This window comes from Cygnus atratus, chromosome 3 (genome assembly GCF_013377495.2).
Source record: "Cygnus atratus isolate AKBS03 ecotype Queensland, Australia chromosome 3, CAtr_DNAZoo_HiC_assembly, whole genome shotgun sequence".
NCBI classification, from domain to species: domain Eukaryota; kingdom Metazoa; phylum Chordata; class Aves; order Anseriformes; family Anatidae; genus Cygnus; species Cygnus atratus.
Genome location: NC_066364.1, coordinates 117488318 through 117510684, shown reverse-complemented (window position 1 = coordinate 117510684; position 22367 = coordinate 117488318). Strand labels below are relative to the sequence as shown.

Below are 22367 nucleotides of genomic sequence, written 5' to 3'. Positions count from 1 at the left end.
CATTTCTTAATAAAATCACTCATTTTCACCAGATTTCCTTACCTTGTTACAATATGGACATTCACCAAAGATGACATTAAAACTCTGTCTGCTCGAAGGAAGACCTTGTAGCCACTGCAACACAAATAAGCGAATTTAAATTCACGTTTCTTTCATATCAAATTTAAGAACTGTCTATTAACAGAGGATTTTGCAAATAGAGTTAATTTTATATACATCTGACCTGGTGCATGCCAAGCCAGTCTGTATAACTACAAAGCAGGGCGAGTTCCCTTCCACAGTGAGCTGTTTTTTTAAGAATTTTGGATTAGAACACAAGAGGAAGCACAGTGGCTTTTCTAGCAATCCTTATGGGATTTTGCTTCATCTGAAATTTGAGGTGTGAAATGCGTATTTTTTAGGATCTGTCAGTGAGTTAACAGACAAGTTTGTCCCATTAATTACCTCATACAGGCAAGCCTGATGAAAAGGTTGTCCGCATCGGGCATCATCACATACTTGATCTGGGGTAGTGCCATCAAGTCGATAGGCATAACAGATTCCACAGTCCTTAGTAAAATCCTTAAAACACATGTGTTAGTTTACAGTAGAACTGAAAGGAAGAAACAGGGGTGGAACACAGAGAAACATTTTCATCTATCTGGCTTTGGTTTTGCATTTTTTGTTATTTAGAATTACTAAACGTATTTACAACATTATGGTCTTAACTGCAAGAGTAGTTGCTGGACATACAAGACTGCTTGGATATATTTTATCTTCTCACTGCATTACATCTAGTTTGACAAGTGTTTTCATGCTCTTGGGCCTTACCATTTCTTTTTCATCAAACATAATTTGTCTTTGTATTTGGGTATTAGACACAAGACCTCGCAGTCAGATATTACTTTAAAAATTTCACGAGTGAAAGCCAAGCTAGTAATCCAGTGTTACAGCATTGTCAAAAATTAATTCCAAGTTTGCTTGAAATGCACCAGTATTTGGATGGCCTCTTGTCCCCTCTAAGCAGCTCTACCTAATTAGAACTTAAGTCATCAACATCCATAACAGAATGTTTGGATTTTTCCACATCTCATTAGCTACTCTGGAACTTCCTCTTTCCCTTTTAATAGTGAAGCCTGTTATTAATCGCCTTACTGCTACGAAGGCCACAGGAAAGTGTGCACCTCTAATCAAAGGTTAACAAGCTCTGACAATTGTTGCTTGAAGTTCAGAAGTCCTTATGACAATATATTAATCCAATTACCTCTCTTCTAAGTCTCTTATTTTTGCTGGCAGTTATAAAATGACCATTTAGATTTTACTTACTCAGAAATAACAACTGTTCATTAACAAAAAGCAACTTACGCTTTCTTCTAGCACAGCATGAGATGGAAAATCAATTTCTAAGACATCTTTCAAGTTTTGTAATAAACTGATTTTGGGGTCCCTGCAAACGGGAGAGAGGGAGAAAAAAGTCAACACTAAGAACAGCAAACACCATTTTAGTTTTAAACCTATATTACTAAAGATGCTTACCACAAGTGCATGTTGTTGTTCAGCTTAGTTCTCAAAGGGTTAACCACTACAAAAAATGTACATAAATAATTATAGAATCTTTAGGATCCTCTTCTGTCCCCTGCCCAATTCTACCTCATATTTCAGCACTGAAGTGCAAGGTGTATTTGTTGTTGGCTTTTGGTTTTAATTACTTAAGACACCTAAGTCAATGATTGCCCTTAGTTTTAAAAATCCTGTATACTAGCATTTAAAATAACATACTATTGAAGATGTGATTTATTTCCCTTTAAGAAGTTGGCAAAAAAACTGTGGGAAGTAGAATAAAAGACAAATATTTTCACATGCTACTAGGACATATGTAGTAGATTCTTTTATAAAGAAAATTATATTAAACTATAAACATGGTTGGGTAATCATCTGTAGGACAAAGATTTCCCTGTAAACTGTGTTAGGAAAGCACTGGAGAAAAGCATCACTCAGAGCAAAGCAGCATGCCAGGGATTTAGGCTGTTAAAAAAACCAACAGCATCTACTGTGTAAAATTCTCCTACGCACATAACCTAATTCCTAGCTCCGCTTAAGCAGAGTTTAGCCCAGGAGCCCGGCATAGATTACACTAGTATCTGCTCACCAGAGATCAGATTCTAAAAGTGAAATGAACAGCGTATGTCTGCTGGCTTACCGTGATCTGCTCCAAGAAAATAACACTCAGGGAGCATGTTTGGATGCCTGGGATCTACCTCTATGGTCACTGAAACGTTGTTCCCTAAAATGAGAAAGCAAATCATATGTGAAGCTTTTCTTTGCAATCAATTACTTAAAAACTGAAACATTAACTATTTTAGAAAAGTTTTAAATTAGTTATTTCAGGCTTTTTTTTTCATTACTACAAATAATTAAGAAGTTGGTAGGTACCCAAATTAATTGTACAAAACATCAGTATAAAGTTTTTCTATTTAAATTTCAGTGAACTGTAATTAAAAATATCAACTTCTTAAAAAAAATTATCAGAGACTAGTCTTCACACTTAGAGTTTTATTTTTGAATAATGAAATTAATGTTATAATCAATTTGAAATCTTCGTGATATTTTAAAGGTAATAGAGATGTAAATGTTATTAATTCCTCATCATCTTTTATAGTCAAAAAGACAAGAGCAAAGCCAGTATTAAGTAGTTTAAGTAGTAAAATCAATGGAGTAAATCCCTCCACCTCACTCTTTACCTAACCCACCTTCCCAGCTCTTCTGCCTTTGGACTTCCTTCTAATTCTCCTTTCACTCTTCCTGGACAGGATCCATCTAATATAATAAGTCCGTTAAAATGCTGGAATTTGTGAATGAGGCAAGGACTTCTTTTAAGCTCTATTTTTACAAATACTAATTTCCTAGAGGTATCACACAAGTCCTCACGTTTTTGAGCTAGGTGCTCAATAAGTTGCAGATACGCAGTATTTTCCTGCAGAATTTTTCATTTTATATTGAACACCATAAAGTCATAACAATTTCTTAAACAGGCTCTGTATTCAGATGGAACGTGGGTTTTTTGTTTGTTTTTAAATACAAAGTTAAGAGTTGTGTTTTTAAGTCCTACTTTCAGTTTACGTAACCTGATTAGATAAGCAGAGCAAATAGCAACCTGAGTTTTACTTTTAAAACCCAAGTGATTCCTTCAAATCTTTTTGTACCTATTGCGATTCTTCTTATTGTAGCACTCCGTGTGGGATTTTCTGGCTCAAGCACCCATGTCTTCCCGTCAATTTCATCCATGGCATCCCAGAATTCTTTCAGTGATTCTAATGCTGCCAGGAACTGATTATGGATGTCTATTAAGGAGTTCTAAGAAAAGAAGAAATTTAAACATATTATATAGTTTCTACCTATAGCTATACAGAATATTAAAACAAACAAAAAAACCTGTAGGTAATCTAACAAGTGTTAAAATCTAGTATCCATCCAATTATAGTATGGTAGCAAAAAATGTTGAACCTTATATAATAATGCCTTTTTTTTTCTTTTAATCAAAACACCACAAATTAAGTGTATCTGTATCCTGAGTACATATAATTTCTCTAATCCTGGTAATTCTAACACGCTGTGATATACATACATTATAGTTGGATTTGAAAGTGTTTTAGACTCCTTTTTTTAGGAAACTTTTCTAAAAAACAGTAGCAACTATTCCTTTCCATTATAACTTGTAACAAACTACTGTAAAACTTAAGTAAAAATCAGCATCATCTACTATTAAACTTCTAACATTATGATAGTTTGTCTCTGCTTCATCTGAGCAACATGATATAACAGAGAAATGCCCACTAAGGTAGATTGGGAAAAAAAAAAAGCTATGATATATAGCCAAATAATGTCGTAAAGGTCTCAGAATTAAACAGCATTAAACCAGGTACTTAACATTAGATTTCAAACCATGTAAATATGGTAAGAGAAGGAGAAACTATGCAATAATCAGAGGATTACACTCAAGGGATTTCAATATTTGAGAGTGGATTAGATGGGATCAAAAAATCTGTGATTATACAGGACAACAGACAGAACAGCAATGCAGAAGAAGTCTTTTAAACATCACTGAGCAAAAAAGAAGTAATTATTTCTACAGGAAATGGCTTCTTCAAGTAGAGAAAACACTCAGCAGTCAGGTTAACACCTTTGAAAATGCAGATGCCCAGAGGTACAAAACATGAAGCTGAATTTATGGAACCAAAAAGAGGTGAAGAAAGCAAGGAGGCAAGAGATGAGTTTTATTTGGAGTAATACTCCATACAGGTTTTGAGCTGAAGTAAGGCAGAGTCTGATGTAAAATGGAATGAGTGGAGGAATTTGGAAGTGTCACGAACAGACTAGTGGGAGAAGACCAAGCAGTCAAAACAAGGCTTCATGCGGATAGATGAAGCTACAACAGGAAAAAGTGAAGGTGTCAAAAAAATGGTAAAAGAAGACACTGAAGGGAGATCAAGTAGGGAGAAAAAAAAAAGAAAAATAAAAAGAAAATTAAACGATCAGTTCTGAAGAGGTATTTTTCTACAAATAACAGTAACACGAAATATACATGAAATGGTCTCCTTTAATATTTAATGATTATGTTCTACCTTTCTCACCTGGACAGAAAGAAGTAATTATATATATATATATATATTTCTCCATCGGAAAAATATGATTTTTATATGTAGTAAGTTTTTATATTTTATGCATACATATTCTAGAAAGAAATGGTGCAGCTTAGAAATAAAATGCTACATTTTTTCCTGCTGTTATTAAATTAAAGTAGGAAAGCACTTAAGCAGAAAAGTGTGAATACTGCCAATCTCAAAATGTAACGCTTATTATCTTTAAAAGCATTTTGTTACTTTTATAATACCTGAAGTGATATAATAGTGTCAGTCACTTAACCACATCTTAGAGTATAATATCTTCATCTTAAGTACTATTATTTCCAGTATTTTAATAATTTTCACACAGTCCTGAAATGTGATCTTTTGTGCTCTGATGACACTTAAATTAATAGCATAATTTTCTGGTACTTGCAACAGTTGCTTTCCATTTTGATTTTTTACATTTTTCTGTATCACATACAGATAAATCCTCTAATAATCATTTTTATCTTTATCTTCTGGGAATTCAAAGGGTTTCACTAGAAAAAAGAAACATCAAGGGATTATAACCCATAGATAAGTTTTAAAATCCAATTAATTTTAATACTAATTGTAATTTTTCAATGATGTTCCTTAAAAAGGTAGTTAAATCTTTTTTTTAAATGCATTGTTCATTTGATCTTATTTGCATGCTTCATTGATGTTACCAGCTGTCTCCTGCTATATACATAAATGCATCTATAGCTATTTAAATACATCACATTTGTCATGCAAACCATGAAAGCTATAACATTCCTTTTTATCTTTTTATTTGATTAACCAACTAATTTTTGGTCATTGCTCAACACTTTTCTAAAATACTATCATGCTTTTTTTTTTTTTTAATCTACACATCACCAAGATAGTCATTAATAGTATCACACAGCACAAACTGTTTCTTGGTAACCTTTGTACAAGTGCATTAGAATTTGTATGAAATATGTAAAATATTCTTTGAAAAATAAGACATTCATACTTCAGGATGTCATCACTGGCTACCCACCTGACTCTAAAAATCACTAGCAAAACTAAACTAGTTACTCCATCCTCTGTAATTATTAGGTTTCCATGGCCATCAGGCAAAACATACATTATAAAAACATAAAGAACATTGTGGCAGTTTAATTGTTCACAACAGCTTAAAACAAAATGAAGATAATTTTAATGTCTAATATAAACCTTGCATGCTACTTCTAACTACTGATGCACTGACATCCATTTCCCATACTAGCAGTAATTAGTAGCTAGCAGAGGTTAGGACTATTACCAGCATGAGAATAGTCACAAAACCTAAATGTAGTTTGTTGTGCAAGTGGATATCACAGTCTTTTCTAGCTGAACCATGTTATTTCTTTCTATAGGATTGCCTACATCTGTTGCACTGGCTGGAAAGTGATCCCTTCGCAGCTATGCTCCCTCAGTCTGTAGGGTGACAGGGAATTTCTGAAGTCAGCACAGAAGGCACTAGTGAATGCACGGTTCAAGCTGAAACACTGCACAGGATTCTGACCAGATCTTCCCAAGAAAACAGATACTTCCACCCAGACATGGTACTGGGCAACCCGCTCCAGGTACCCGGCTTGAGAAAGGGGTTCCAGAGGTCCCTTCCTACCTTAACCTTTCTGTGAGTACGAACAAATCGTATCCAAGACAAAACATTTCTCAGACAAGGAATGGAGAGTCCATCATTAGGAAAAGTCAAAAGTTTCGCTTGCTTTGACTAGCAAAGCAGCGTAAGAGGGGATGTGATTATTATCCACAGTTATATTATGGTAGCTGTACAAGGGACCTAGAGCTAGAGCTGGTGGAAGGCCCATCAAATGTGAACTCACACAAAGCCAACAGCTAGAGCTGCGTTCCTCTCCATCACAGCACTGAGGTCCTGGCAATGCCTTCCAGTCCCAGGACACCCCATTACTTTCAGGTGGGAGCCTGGTAAGTTTTTGGCGGAGAGATACCGCATGACTTAATGATCCAGCTCCCTTCAGCTCTCTTTAATGACCACCACAGAAACTGAGCAGCCCAAAAACATTACTGAGTTTACCAACAAAATGCATAATTAGAAGACCTCGCTCTGAGTTTCCATACAGAAAAATAAGAGATTGAGAAAACCTTAGTTTGGAATACTCAGCTCGAGACCCCTTCAGCAGGCTTTAAAGGATTCTTTGCATTGAAGCATCGCCTCCAGTGACCATAGTCATAGCTGCAAACACTCAACACTTCTCCAGATTTTTCTCATATATGAAGTTGTGAGTATAGAAGACAAAGAATACAATCAGTGATGACTTATGATAGGAATGCAGTGTGACTCAGCAGTCAGTTTCCTCTCAACAAAGCATATATCCAGCTTCAAAGTTTTAGTTATTCTAGGCTCTATGAGACAAAAATCTGATATATACTGCTACACAATACACCAATACGATCCTTTGGACTGAACAATTCAGTATTAATTTATAGGGCCACGATTCTATGGTCTTAACGTCTGAAAACAGGTAGGTGTAGACGCTGGGCTAACTAAATTGGTTATTTTACAGAAAAGCAGACATGTAAACATACTGACTTTCACATGGTTCCCTAGCAGTTTTAGAAAACCGACCGAACTTTTACTATTTATGCTATCAGACTATACGTATCCTCCGTTTATTTCAACAACTGGTAGGAGATGAAGCACTTATTCTGGTCAGTAAAAATCAGATATCCTGGACCCACCTAGAAGGCAACGTATTCTATTGCTGCTCCTCTTACCCCTAAGCTTTGTCCTTTCGGCCTCTCTGCAGACTGGCTTCATCCTAGTAACTTCTCTTCTACCAGTGAAGAGTGTCATGTAGTTCTGCAGTGGTTTTGTTCCCATTCCTATCCTCTGCACTCTCATCTCCATCTCATCACTGGTCCTCGTGCTAATTCTTTCTTTTAGTTTATTCTAATTCAAACACTTTCCCCAAGTTTACAACCACTGCTCTGTAAGACTCAGCTTATCAATCACTTAAATTACACTCTCCCCTTCAATTAAATGAATAAGAAGGAACAGAAAAAAAGTCACTCTACTCTTTGTTCTTATTTATAGAGCCAATAACTTTAAAGAAGTGCTACATGATACATGGTAACATTCTTGCCAAACTTTAAACACCCATTCCAAATCCTGGATGGATTGAATACTAACCAAATGGTAGTAAGAATGTTCAAATTAAGATAAACACAGTGCATTTTATTAAAACTTGTGTTTAAAAAATATACAAATATAATTTATCTTTACTGTGAGGTTTGGTGGATTTTTTTTTTGTTTGGTTGGTTGTTTTTTGCTAATTCTTCCTAACACGAAATTTGCTTATCCTTAGGAATCCAGCAAAATTAAAATAACTGCAAAGCGTCCTAATGGAAAATGTAAAGCAGCTTAAACTTTAGGTGTTGTATGTATTCACAGATAAAATAAAATTTAATAAAGTGAACAGTGTTTGGCTGGCAAAGAGATCGCCTGTATTATCTAAGCAACGTATGATTCTTTAGATTTGTTTGGACTACTATTTATTACTCATAAATTGAAGTTTAAAAATTTTCTTCCTTTTTAGCACAAATCCAACTGAGACACAACACTCTCAAATCTTTATAAAGTGTCTTGTCAGCCATCTCCATTTTTTGTATTGACAGATGCATAGAAAACTGAGGTCTGTGAGGCTCCTTTGCTAAAAAAAAAAAAGCAATTACAATACATTCTACTGTGTTTCCATCAAAATAACTAAAGAATAATCTCATTCATATCACTATACCTTCTGAATCTTGTATTACTGTTTCATTGCTGGCTGGCTGGATGCATGACCTCATTAGTCATTAATTTCCACTCTCCTGACCTTCATGTAGCAAACCAGGTGGTCAGTGGTCAGTATAGAAACAATACCCTGACGTGAGGGCAGCAGAATATAGATGCTCTGAAACTGCAGAACCATGCTTACTGTTTATGCTAAAATCTCTAGACAGTACATTTATCTGGTTATTTAGAAAAAGAATGTAACTGAAATAAGTAGATGTTCTTGCACTTGTCATTGAGAAGCACTCTGCATTTATTTGGCACTTATAACAGTAGCAGCAGCAGCATTGCCCTTGGTGCTGATTTCTTACTACTCTAAAATGTCTCCTCTGAGCCAGAATACACTGGCTGTTGCTGATCATGCTGTGAGACACCTGCACTGGCTACTAGGCTTGTCATGACGCACAAAACCCTACCATCTTCAGCTTGACATTGTGCAAGTTATAATTATTCATCCAAATGAATATGTCAGAGCAGCAGCAGCAGACCTCTCATCAGAGCAAAAGAAAAATACATCAAAACATTATCAACACAGCAGGAAGACAGGGACCATAAGGAAAATTACCCATTTTTAATATGGATGCCATAAAGCCATGTCTATTATTATACCAAAAAAAAAAAAAAAAAGAGACACCCAACAACCCCTCAAGTTTAAAGTCCATGAGCACTGAAAAGAACCTCAAATAGGCAACAGCAGGGGGAAAAAAAAAAATCAATTACCTGAAATCTATTTATACTTTCTTTCACAGGAGTTTATATTATAATAGTGCACTTGCACAATTTCAGTTAAGCCTTGTCAATCTTTACCTTAAAGATGACCAACAAATATTAAAAATAAAGACCCATCAAAACTTCATGTTATTTTACAGGAAGATATGTATAACATGTTCTCTTTCCCTTTTAGGAACAAAAAAAATTTCAACCACTTGAGGACATGCTAAATTGCTTTATCTAAGTTTAACCCTTATTTTACTGTGGCATGAAGATTGCTCACTATAATGATTTCCATGCATTTTGAGAATAAAAACAAATTTAAATAGTGTATGAAATGCAATTACTACAACAATCTTTTTTTCCCGTAAGTGTCAGGTTCGTGTCACTCACATACAAGGTCAATTTTGAAAAAGACTGGACAACTGAAACAAGGTTATCAGCATAACGTACAGGTTGTTGGTATTTGGTCCAACATTATAGCAGATTATCTGCAGCTGGAATTCATATCCTATGATTTCAAAACATATGTCTTCAGTTACATACCTACTTCTATTGTTTGTGTTTTCAAACACATTACCCATGGGTAATTCTAACTGTAGAAAGATTTCAAGATATCAAGCTCTGGAATGCCGTATTTTTTAACAGTAGATTTTTACTTTCTTATAGTGTCAATATTAATGTATTTGCTTACATCTTTAACTTGTCAAAGAATGCTGCTTCATATTATGTTTTTCAAGAACATAATATTAAGACATAAATCCAGCAGGTAGCTTCAAAATTACTAACAGTAAACTCAGAGCAGCAACAACTGTCAAGGATATTTGAAATGTTGTTAATTTGAGGCAACATATATTGCATTGATATAAAAATTAATAAAATAATATTAGACATATGGATAACACTGGAGGTAAGAAACAGTACTTGAAATCCTTCATGTGGTACATGAAATCCAGTGCAATCTAAGGGAAAAACAGTATCTATTTAAATAATTCAAAACCATAGCACAGAATCAAAAACTAAAGTGACACACGACAATAAGCACATTTTTCATTTGCAATGGTTCATTCTTGAAATTATTTCCTCAAGCTCTCAAACTGAAGGATCTAAGGTGATATACAAAACCTTGAGCTTTGCAGTCAAAATTATATGCTCATCTTAAAATTATTCTGATGCAAAATTTTCAACCATGTTCCCTACATAAATTTAATAGCACCAAGACAAGCTTTATTGATGGTCAGAAATCCTCACAAGAGTTAGATTTATGAAATACCATCACTTATATAAAATCTATTTTCCTGAACTAAATGAAATTAAACATCAACTATTTTCTAGAGATAATTCAAATTAACTTACAATTAAGTGGTCACATTTAAATCCATTTAATCAAGTACACACGCTCTATTAAGGAAGAGAAATAAATGAAATAAAGAAAAAGATTAAAAAAAAAGACAATGGCTCTTGGTTCTCTATATTGACAGTAACTGTTAAACTATGAAATTGGAATTCTTTTAAGTATTTTCTTGTTGTTCTTTTGACTATAACTGAAGAAGTTTTATTATGTTATGGAAACTATATAGGATAATGAACTGGGGGACTGGCATTTTTCTAAAAGGCTGTCAGCTTTAGAAGGTGCTTCTTTCTATATAAAAAGTTTATTGTGCGTATATTTACCCAATATAATTTCTAAAGATATGAATTTTCAGCTGTATGAACAACTTATGAGAAAAACAGCCAATATGAGTGCAAAGTATAAAACATGCGAGGTATATCTATATGGCAAGGAAAATACTAAAAACAATATCAGAAGGAATATGGAATTCAATTTTACATTTACATAAGCAGGTATGAAGGTAAAATGCACACAGGGAGAAAAATCAGGAGCTACAAAGTCCAACACATCATTACCACCTACCTTCGCATATGTATCATAATTACTAAAGAAGGATGTATAGTACAGCAATTTACCTGTGGCATCCAGGAAATAGCAAACTGAACAGGAAAATCCACAAGGCAATCTGGTGGTTCTGTTGGATACTGAGGGACAGAAGAAAAATACAGTTCTTTTTTTAAAATGTGATTTAAAGTCAGACCAATACTCAGCTGCCAAATATGATAATGAAATACGAGCACTTTGAGCATCTTGCGAACTTGGCTCTCAAAGGAAAAATATGCAAGGAATTTTCAGAAATAGTTATAAATGATAATTATCATTTAAAGAAAACTACATGTAAACAGTTTTTTTATAACAGATTTTAATAGTGGCAGGAGAATCACAGTTTCCTGTTTTCAGTGTTTGCAAAGATATGTTAATAAAGAACTTAAGACAAAAAAGATCAAATACTAAAAAAATTTTTTTAAATGTTTCCTGGTATCTTGACAGCATCTTTTTAATAGAAGCTTAATGTTACCCATGCAACATTCTTGCTCCTCAATTACCTGCAGTGGATATAAAAGTTTAAAACAACAACAAAAAAGCCCTTAATGAGTCAAGAATTAGAACTAGAATATTTGTTCTGATTGGAATGCTTTTTTTTTTTTTCTCTTGAAACTTAAAGCAAAATAAGCACAAAACTTTTTAGAAAAAGATGAATGAACATACACACAAAGTTAAAACTAACAAGTCCCTTGCTCTGCCTGCCCCAAATTAAAAGGCATCCATTAGGAAAAGAACAAATAGTTCTGTTAAGAAAATCAAAGCTACAAAAATAAGAGGTTTGATAAATCCAACAATAACCATTTACCATTCATTACACGTGTGAAAATATTACAGTTCATTATCCCAATATCAACCCTGTGGAGAATAAGTATTTTCTGAAAACTAAAGCAGCAAAGAACCATCCAGGTACAAACAAACTGTGTCTTTTAAAAATAACACCCATACAAAATCATATTCATCTGAGAAATTCCCTCTTTTAGTCCTATGCGACCTCTGAAATTGTACCAATGACAGACACAGTAGTGTTATAAAAATTGTATTAGTATTGCATAAACTGCAAAAGCAAGAGAACGTTACAGAAAATCTTACTTGGGGAGAAATAGGAAAAAAGTCCCAACTTCCTCAGAAATAAAAACAAAGAAGTTAAGTTTAGCTATGCTGCTTCCCATAACCATTCTCTATCTAAAATAAATTTCTACGTATAGATAATGTCATTATATACCAGACACTTGGCAATTACTGGAATCTTTTAAAAGTTTCCTCATTTTACATATAGTGTAATTCCACAGTAATTACTTTTCAATTGCCCTCTATGGCAAGGAGCAAAAAAAGACATAGCTTCCCAAGATCATCCATTCTTCACTTGATTTTAATAATAGTCTGGTGGATTTATGTATTCCACAGAAATTTGTTTAAACATGCATTTTTTTTTAGTATGTCTTCATTTCTGTTTTTGGTTAGATATCCACTTTCTGAAGACAACTTCACTACCTGAATATTTACTATTTTATCAGATTGGTGGCAGACAAGTTAAATAACAGTCACAGAGCAAGAGAACTGAAACAACTAATTTGGACAGGAGGCAGTTACAATTTAGAAACGTACAGCCACAAAAGCTATTAGTTTCTTTTACTGTAATGTTGGTATTATTTTTCATGAAATACTTCAGTGCTTGCATAAAAATAAACCTGTTTTCAATATATAAAAGTATGCCTAGAACAAACTAAGACAGAACAATTTCTCTGTAGGATCAGTTTTAGAACTACCCCAGTTAAAATACCAGCAGCATTAGCCAATTATGTTCTTACTTTCTTGGTAAGTAAATTCATTTATGCACTCTTTTGTCAGATGCCTTTGAACAAGTGGTTGCAAACATATTCTACAAATGTTTTATTATTTTTTTTAAATACCTACGGCACCTTATCTGCATGCTTAGTCAAATTTTCCTTAACACTATAATATTGTAATGTGTACCAGCTAATTGCCAAGCACTATGCAACAGTGATTCTGTACATATGTTTAGTGTAATGCTTTTAGACCATGCGGGGTGAAATCCTGTATAAAACAAGGCAAGTGACTCCCCAGGAGATAGTATTTTAAAACAGTATACCAGAGCATATCAATGGCATCATGTGCCATTACAGTTGCATTTAAATTTGTATGTTAGAAATCATCCTATTATTCTTCAAACCAATTTAAGCAATTATTAAAGCAAAGATTTATATTTTGTATTTTTGAGCACGCAGCTGAATTTATCTAGAAAAAATATTTTCAATAATCCTCTCCAAACCATTCACTTAATTACCATCAAAGCATCTCATTAACTACATGGCATGCAAATTATTGCAGAGGCTATTAGAGTTCTTGGGATCTGAAATGGCAAGCACCCAACCCACTTCCAAGAATTAAAATATGAGTTCCTCATGTAATGCAAAAGGAAATCTGATAAATAAAACTACTGTATTTGGTTTCGTACCTTGCAAAAATGCACACTTCGTTTTCAGAAAACTTCTCTAGATCATGAATTAAACTGTGAATGGAGAAAGATTTCTGCAACAGACATCTTCAGCCAAACTAAACTGAGAACTATTTCAGAAACCATAAATTGAGAATTACACAATATATCCTCTTATGATAGTCCTATTAATTTACAAAAGTCAATACTGAGTAGCAGATGACTTGATAAATATACCTATGATAAGATACTCTCAATTCCTCCAGATTTACTTTGATGGCACCAAGTTTCCTAGATACTTTACAAATGCAGATTATAGAGAGCAAGTGTTTTAAAGGACAATTCCTAACACAAAGTACATTCATACAATAACAACAAGTGGAAACATTTGACAAAGCATAAGAAAAGTCCTCAAAACACATCCAAACCACTAAGAATGATAGTGAAGGGATATTTAGGGGAATACCTGAATACATAACTTTATGAAAAATAACTTACTAAATCACTTATAGAAGTGATTTTTTTTTCCTGAAAACATCGTCAGCATGCTTACAAACTCCTTTTATTGTATAGCATCCACAAGGACAAGGCTGAATGAACCAATCTGCCAGAACACATACAAGAGCCAGCAACATATGCTCGGGGGAGAGGTTTAGCTCTCATACTAACCTTAGTCAAATAAACAGCGTAACAATAATAAGCATAATTTTGTTAAAGCATGTTATCAAAAGAAATCCCTTAAAAAAAATACTTTGAAGCCTTTTCAAATGAATGTAATATGTATATCAAGGAAAATCAAATCCCCATGTCAACAAAACCACGTTTCACATATAAATTTTCTCCTGTGGCAAGTTTAAATGCCAGACAGTTTAAAAAGGACAAACAATTGATCCTTTCATCATAAAAATCACTTGGGAAAAAAGAAAAGATTGATGATTACTTGTAACAGCAGACAAGTTGGATAATCTAGTATTTTTATTATACTGTATCTTTAGTTGATAGAAGGTGCTTTTTTCTGCTATTAGGAGTCTCAACTTCACATATTTTATTACCGTAACAAAAACGTGCATGTTTTTAGAAGAACAGAAAACAGGTAATCTCAATTCTCCTTATGGAACAATGATAAATTAAAGATAAACAGAACCAACCAACATATAATAGTGTTTGAGCTACTTGGTAAAAATGGCTATTAGATTGTATTTTGTTTCTGCACTTCTATATTTACAAACAGTTAAAAGTATTTCACTTAACTTCAGTCACCATAAACTTAAGAAAAAGCTTAGGGGCAACAGGCTGCATTTCATTTCTCATATCATACTAAGTATGGGGATAGCAGCTCCCTTCTAAACAATGACAATACAGTCTGTTTTTTCTTCTTGCGTACTAAATAGACCACAATTTCATTTCTTGGCATATATTTTCCATCATTTATTAACATAATGTATTTAAGAACTGAACGACTAGCAAATTAATTAATTCACTACTTTGTATGTGTAAATATACACACATATATATTTAAAGTATACTTAAAAAAAAAAAAAAAGTCCTTTTCTGCAACCACATTTCCCTGGCAGTTCCTTTTTCCCTCTAAGGTAAAATAACTTGTCTTATATAAAACTAAAAAACTCCTGTTTTTCCAAGGAATATAGGAAGTCTGTGAAGGTAAAATTTAATTTCACAACACAGTGCCCAGTCCTCATCCCTTCAAGATGATTATCCGATAGGATGGATCAAGGGTAGTTCCAAAATCCAATGTTTAGGTAGTGTTTGGATCCGCTTTTTTCCCTAAACTGAAGATAACAGCAATCACCATACAATTGTCATCGTACAGACTGGATATCTGTTAAAGATTCATGCCTTAAAATGAGAAATTCTACACAGAAATATTATAGTTTGAATTCTGTTCTAGGTATCAGGAAAAATTAAAATTTTACTGCTTCCATACATGCCATGGATTTGGTTTGTAAAAATTGTCAAAATCAGCCAACTATTTACACTAAAAAAAAAAGACATTTTTTTAATATAAGAACCTCAATTCTGTAGTCAGTCTGTCATAAACCTTTATTTCTACAGCTTAAGCAGTAAGACTTGCTAAAGAAGCAACCCAACATCCTCTATTCTTGTCAGATGCTCAGCCTCTGGACTGAGTAAATAATGAATGAAAGTCTCCAAGTGGTTTTGTCTGTAATACAGAAAAATAATAGCAATATCATAAAGGATTTTTTATATAATGCACAGCCTCATATAAAAAGATTCCTACGGAATAAGCATAATGTATTATGAATTTTGAATGCAGATAAAGCCTGAAAACTCTACTTTTTATAAAATAATTTCTCAAAAAAAGACACAAAAAACACATTATGCTCACAACAGACATGCTAACAAACAAACCAACTCTGAAATCCTTATAAATTAAAAAATCCATCTTTTTCAAGGAAGCCTTAAAATATTTTCTCCCATATAAATTCACCTTTGCATTTAACTTCAGAGTGATCAGATGTTGTCGACCACATGAGTCTTCAGCTTTTAGCTTGATTGTGGTAAGACTAGTATCCACATATGCAACTCTACAAGAGAAAAGAAAACTCTAACAGTATTTTAAGAATTACAGCTTGAAAGGTCTGCAATACTCTTATTAGTCTGTTACAAATATTAATCAGAGGAAGTCCTATATGCCAACCATTTCTGCTGTTCTAGATTTACTGCTGTTAATACACCAGTCTACTGCTTAATGCAGTCATATATCTTTGGGTTATTTACAATGTGTGTCAAGGCTCATGCTGTGGTCAGTGAGCGCTATGTTTCAGTTTTCCATCACTGGAACCTTTGACATGCACAGCATGTTCCTGTCAGCCTCTACTTATGTACACATTAAACTTCCTGTCAAATCTTTGATCCATTTCTGCAGTTTCTTACAGTATGAGACGTTTATGCTCTTGATTTGCTTTTCTCTTCAATGAAGTTCTCTTTTATTATCAATATTATTATTGTGGAAAATTCAGTGGATATTGCTTCATATTCTGAAATTGATTTTCTACAGAAAAGAGTACTGGAACAGGTACAAAATAAGTTATTTACAATGATTTGCCTTTGTTTCATGACAGTTTTACACAGTATAAATGCACCCAAGCAAGTAGCAAGTATATACTAAATGTAAATAAGTTTTAAAACTTATGACATAATCACTGACTTTTTGTTTAAGATGTCACTGATTTGTGCTTCCCACAACAATGAAGATGAATACAATTGTAAAATACATTGCTGTAATGAAATACGTTCTGCTGAGTAGCTTCAGCAACTGCCAAAAAGGTTCAAACTTCTATTTTAAAAATATATTTATCAGTGAACTGGATATTTTGACATTTTTACTATACCATTCTTGTGTAAAGATAAAAAGCAGTCTAAGATTATTGCACAGCTTATCACCCAGACTGATGGAAAGGCCCATCAGAGTTCAAAGCAAGCATCTGCTTGCTGACCTAAGTAACATTTTTTTTTTTTTAAACTATTACATACTAGCCCAGTCACTTTGGCCAGCATGCTGGGACAAATGGCTCTCTTTCAGGAGAAACTGGATACGCAGTTGTAGAAGTCTATACATGAAAAAGTAGACCTGCACCAAAAGCCATGCACATTCCTAGGCAAGAAGCGGAAAGAAGAAAGTCATCTCCACAAACACACAGCCTCAACATGAGGGAACCGAAAAATACATATGGAAAAAGCTATCGTGGTAGTAAATAGGGAAAGAGATGATATTTCACATTTCATGCTGAATAATTTTAATGCGATATTAAATTGTCCTACAGTTTCCTGGGAGTATTTTGACAATCCTTTTTCCAACAACAGTTTAAAGAAATAGAAGTCTTGATAAAACTGCAGTCAATCAAACACAATTTATTTAGAGAGAACTATGGCATTCCTCCTCTAAGTGGAAAAATCATTACTCCCACCTCGCTCAAACTTTACCTCAAAATTGTATCACAAAGTTTTATAAAGATAAGAAACTAATTATAACACACTCCTCCATCTACTGTTGCAGATGGGGTTGAGAAATGCCCAGAAAGAAAATTCATTGCTGGTCTTCCTTCTTCTCAACAGACTGTAAAAAGCAACAAACTGCCTCTGGGGACTGAAGGAGGATTCAAATTTCCACTTAGGACAGAAAAAAAGAACTCGGCAGCTCAGTGGCTACTTGTTCTGCAACATCACTCTACCAATCTTTGGATAAGAAAAGATGAAAAAGTGAGTTCTATAGCACTGGAGAAAGTTGGACAACTCTGTAAAAGTCATATGAACGTCTTACGAGTGTATAATAAAAGAAGGAACTGTTTAGATAGGTGATATTTCAGCTATATAAACCTTTATTCCTCAGTAGGCTCCATCATTTTATCACGTATAAAAGAATGGAATGACCATAAAGATGGAAAGCCTCAGTTAAATCTCCAAAGTACTGTAATTCAGCATAACACACAAATGGTATGTCATGGAGGCACATGACAAGGCAGGATTCCTTGGAAAGGGAGGAGGCAAAAGAAGATACATTCTATGAAAAAAACTTGGCAAGTATCAAGCAGAAATCAAAATGTCATTGAGACCTGAGAAAATTTGGATCATGACTCACACCATGGACTCCAGAGATGCTAGCAACATTTATGCACCCACATGAGGGTAGCGAGTCCTACCGATGTTTAATAGTCAAGAATCTACCTTCCTGAGGCACTGTCATGGACTCAGCTAGTCAGATTATGAGATAAAGGAAAAGCTTTTTTAGTATTACTGTTGCTTCATATGTACCTTCTCCCACCTCAACTAATTACGTTTGCACCAGGATTTTTTGATCTGCTTAAAATGAAGGAAGAATTCTTCTTTGAATTCCCCAGCTGTTAGGAGGGCAGCACTTGGTGGAGGAAATTTGGTAAAACTTTAAAACTTATCCAACTAGGATTTTTGTGTACAAGTATTTGAATATGACACAATGTGTGCCCCACAATTAAATTAGGTCAAAGAATTAAGTTTTCCATATCACAGAGGAAGTGATGTCTAATCACAGCAGCCAGCCAATTTGCAACCTTCGTTACTGCTTTTACTTTCAATGGTTATGGAGGAAAGAGGAGTAAAATCATTCCAGGTACTATATGCAATTTGTGCTTGAGAAACTTCACATACTTCTTAGATTACTTATTTGAACACACTAAATTTGTGCTATCCTTATAAGCTTCTTTAATCACTTCAGAGATAAGGGACTACATCCTATTGCTTCGATTCTCTTTCAAACAAAAATTTTTCAAGATGAATTTGGATGCAGTCAGATTTGGATTGGCTTCCAGCATGACACAAAACTCACAAGGAAAAAGCCTGGGGTCCACAACAAGCCACTTTTTTCTTTTCTCTTCCTAAAAGGAATAGTAATAAAGCCAGAAGCTTCTCAAGGTGTGAGCAGTGATTGAGGCTTCCTGGCAGTAAGAAGGCTTAGTTTCCTGCTGAAAGACCATACCGACATGTTTTTAATCTGCAAACACACAACACCTGCAACCCCAAATCAGTCTAGGTTGAAGCCTTTTCTGCAGTCCATTACATTTTTAATTAGAGGCGTAACAGGCTAATACACTTCAAATCATCTCTTTTTTAATTAGAGGTGTAACTTGCTAATATACTTCAAATCGTCTCTCTAGATTATTCTCCCTCCAACTCATCATAAAGCAGATACTATCCCTTATATAAAGCTTAGCCCCTTTAATAATCAACCCCCAACCCCCAAAATTAAATAGTGACTATCACTAACACAAGTAAATCAAGAGATGTACATTTACTGAATTACATGACTGTGCTGGACAAAAGTGCAACATAAGCTGTGTGTCTACACGAAAATCATCTTGATCTAGAGAACACATTCTGTCTTAGAAGCATGCTGTCTGATAAAGCACTGAGGTGTTTTTTTAATAGCAAACTACTGAATATTTTGTATGCATAGCAGGTCAGAAATACTGTTTTTGAGATAAGCTACTAAATCGTATTTCAGAAGTGTATTATATTTAGCTATATACACAATTTATACATTGAACTATATATGTACTATATTTATGTATTCAATTATAAATATAGTACACTAATATACTTATATTTTCAATTATATTTATGTTGATCTGTTTTCCTAGCATGGGCTTTTTAGAGGATTTTTTTGGGTGTGGGGAGCAAGCAGCAGGCATGATTCAGAACTTATTTCCCATGTGTTTAACTAATATTCTCACACTCAGGTCTGAGAAATTTGAAAAGAATAATGGATATCACTGAAAAGCTTCAGCTGATTTATCAAGGATGCTTTAAATCTTTAAATAAAAGTGGGTGTTCAACGCAAATTCCCACTTAATGTTGATTACACATGATTTATTTATACACAATTCAGGTGAGAAAACTCAAAAACTATTCTTCAACACCAGGCTTTTTTTAATTTTTATTTCATGTAGTAAAACAAACACTTGTTAAATCACTGTTGAAGACTAAGGTAAAAGTAGATTTGTCTTGTTGAAAGCTGCAAAAGCAGACTTACTTTCAGTTTACAGCATGTAAAATAAAACTTCTCATTCAAAACTCTGTCTTACACAAACTTTCATCTTTGCTTATTGAAAGAAGGTACCCAAATTAGTTCTATATTATCAGTAAAACTAAACACAGCCTACGAATATGTTTCCTTCATGCCTCCCTATATAGCAACTGCTTTCAACTCCATAAAAGTCTCCTGGAGCTTCTAGTAAAAGTCAGCAAAAAGAGGAAGCACTGCAGACTTCTGAAAAATTTCCACATGGACCTTGAGTACTTGATCATAACTCTGTGTTCCTTCAGGTTTCTACAAGAAACTTGTTTCCCTGTGTAGGGATGTCAAATTAAGTTTGTTCAATGAGCTTATCTGAGGGTATACTGGACTGTGAATAATATAGTATGTTTGAATGCATTCAAGACCCTAATGAGAAGGTTCTCAGAAGTAGCTACGTGTACATTTCTTTCCTCAACAAAGGCAAATATCCATTCCTAATTTGACATTCGTTCCCATGGTATTAAAACGACAGTTCTAGTGTGGGTGAGAAGACTCACTTCTAGTTTTTAAACTTCCACTTTTGTTTGACAGATGCTGAATTTTTACTACAGCATTTACCCTCTCCGAAACTTCTTGAGTGCACTGGGCCTTCACACCCAAGTGACATAATTTACATTCTACTTGTGCAGTAACCAATCCTCCTCAAAAGGGAAGCACCTCCCTCAAACACCAAACATGGTCTCCCTGCGCAGCTGAATCAAGAAAACCTTTTGGAGACTAAGGAATGCTTTTCATTAGCCCTTATTTCTTTGATCTGTTTGAATCCATCTGGGTAGCAAGAAACATGGTAAGTTTCTCTTTGTGGGTTTCACAAACAGCTGTTTTATAGTTCTGGAATTACAGTTTTCCAAGATCTCCTCTACATTTTTTTTTAATCTAGATTTACCTTTTTGTGGATTAATTATGTTTTCACTTCGTCTAAGGAGGCCCTTGCGCTATGAAGATAGAACTGTTTCTTTAAAAATTATTATAGATCTAAAAAAACATATGAACAGAACTTTTATAACTTAGTTATAACTGACTCCATAATCACATCACTGTTACCCTTCACTACACAACAGAAATACCCAAAATACTATAGAAGTTATGGAAAAAGAACTACAAACGTTTTATTGCATATGTTTACTATGCCAATAGTAATAGGTCAAAGAAAAATCGATTGCTTAGTAGTAGCCTCTCACCTTTCAGCAGTTACTTGATACTGAAAATATCCTGTCAGTTGATACAGGTTTTTTTGTTTTTTAAATGAAAAAAACAGCTGTCTTTTAAAACAAGATAGGCTTCTGAATAAGATAAATTAACTACACAAGTTATGTTTAATATGTTGGATCCATGTATACAAAAGAACAGAGTATTTTAGAGATAATCTCTAAATAAAGTAACAAAATAAACATACTTATTCCAACCCAGTATTTCTAGATCTCTGACAAGACAGGAGTAGTATTCTGGTGGTCGTGGTATATGCAGCTCTTCTGTATTCTTTAAAGCAATTTCCTGTTTAAAAGAACATTAAAAACATCATTAAGGGAGATTTCAATATTTTTGCATCTATTTAGTCATGTGATTTTCACAATTCATTCAAAAATATTAAGCTTATGTAAAATTAACTGTACACTGCATTTGTTTTGTTATAGCCTCCAGCTAAAGCAGACAAAAGCTGTTTGGTAAATTACTTCAGATACTGCTAATGAAAACATCTGCAATTTAAAAAAAACACAGATGTTGACAACATAGTCTTCAGATGCAAATATCAAATGTGCCTCTTTTTCAAGCTAATAAATTTGAAGCCAAGCATCTTGTCTGAAAGAACATTTTAAAAGAAGGTTCTGTGAAGCCCACAGCTGTTTCCTGAGCATCACAGCCACAAAAGCAGACACATACATGAAATCCTCCATATTATCCTTAAGCAACTGTATACCACTTAACATAATCAATCAAAAAATACTCAATTTCTCAGTTTTAATACAATAGGATCCCAGAGAATAAGTTCTGGTATAGACACTTACCAGGTATGTTATAAAGGCTCAAAAAAGTTTTATGAAAAAGGTAATACCAGATTACAGAGACAAAACAAACAATATGTTCCACATCTTCATGTTGTGCTACTTGTTCTTGAAAAGTGTGCTTTGGTTAAAATTATGGTTACAGGTCATATAAAGTGAGAGCTGTTTCCAAAGCTACAGTGATTATTAATGATGACTTCCAAGAGCAACTATCAGTGCCAC

The 22367-nt window shown here is 34.0% G+C and overlaps 1 protein-coding gene across 2 annotated transcripts in view; it reads right to left on the bottom strand.

Annotated features, from left to right (window-relative positions):
* The window catches only part of FANCL (FA complementation group L), a 29353-nt gene that overhangs the window by 580 nt on the left and 6406 nt on the right, over positions 1-22367 (bottom strand). For both annotated transcript variants that reach the window (XM_035552913.2, XM_035552914.2), the window contains exons 5-13: positions 21539-21636; positions 16021-16117; positions 11125-11193; positions 3183-3333; positions 2180-2263; positions 1516-1561; positions 1345-1426; positions 445-561; positions 43-114 (exon numbers count right to left, since the gene is read on the bottom strand). In XM_035552913.2, coding sequence (XP_035408806.1) covers positions 43-114; positions 445-561; positions 1345-1426; positions 1516-1561; positions 2180-2263; positions 3183-3333; positions 11125-11193; positions 16021-16117; positions 21539-21636 — 816 coding nt within the window. The remainder of the gene's footprint in view (positions 1-42; positions 115-444; positions 562-1344; positions 1427-1515; positions 1562-2179; positions 2264-3182; positions 3334-11124; positions 11194-16020; positions 16118-21538; positions 21637-22367) is intronic.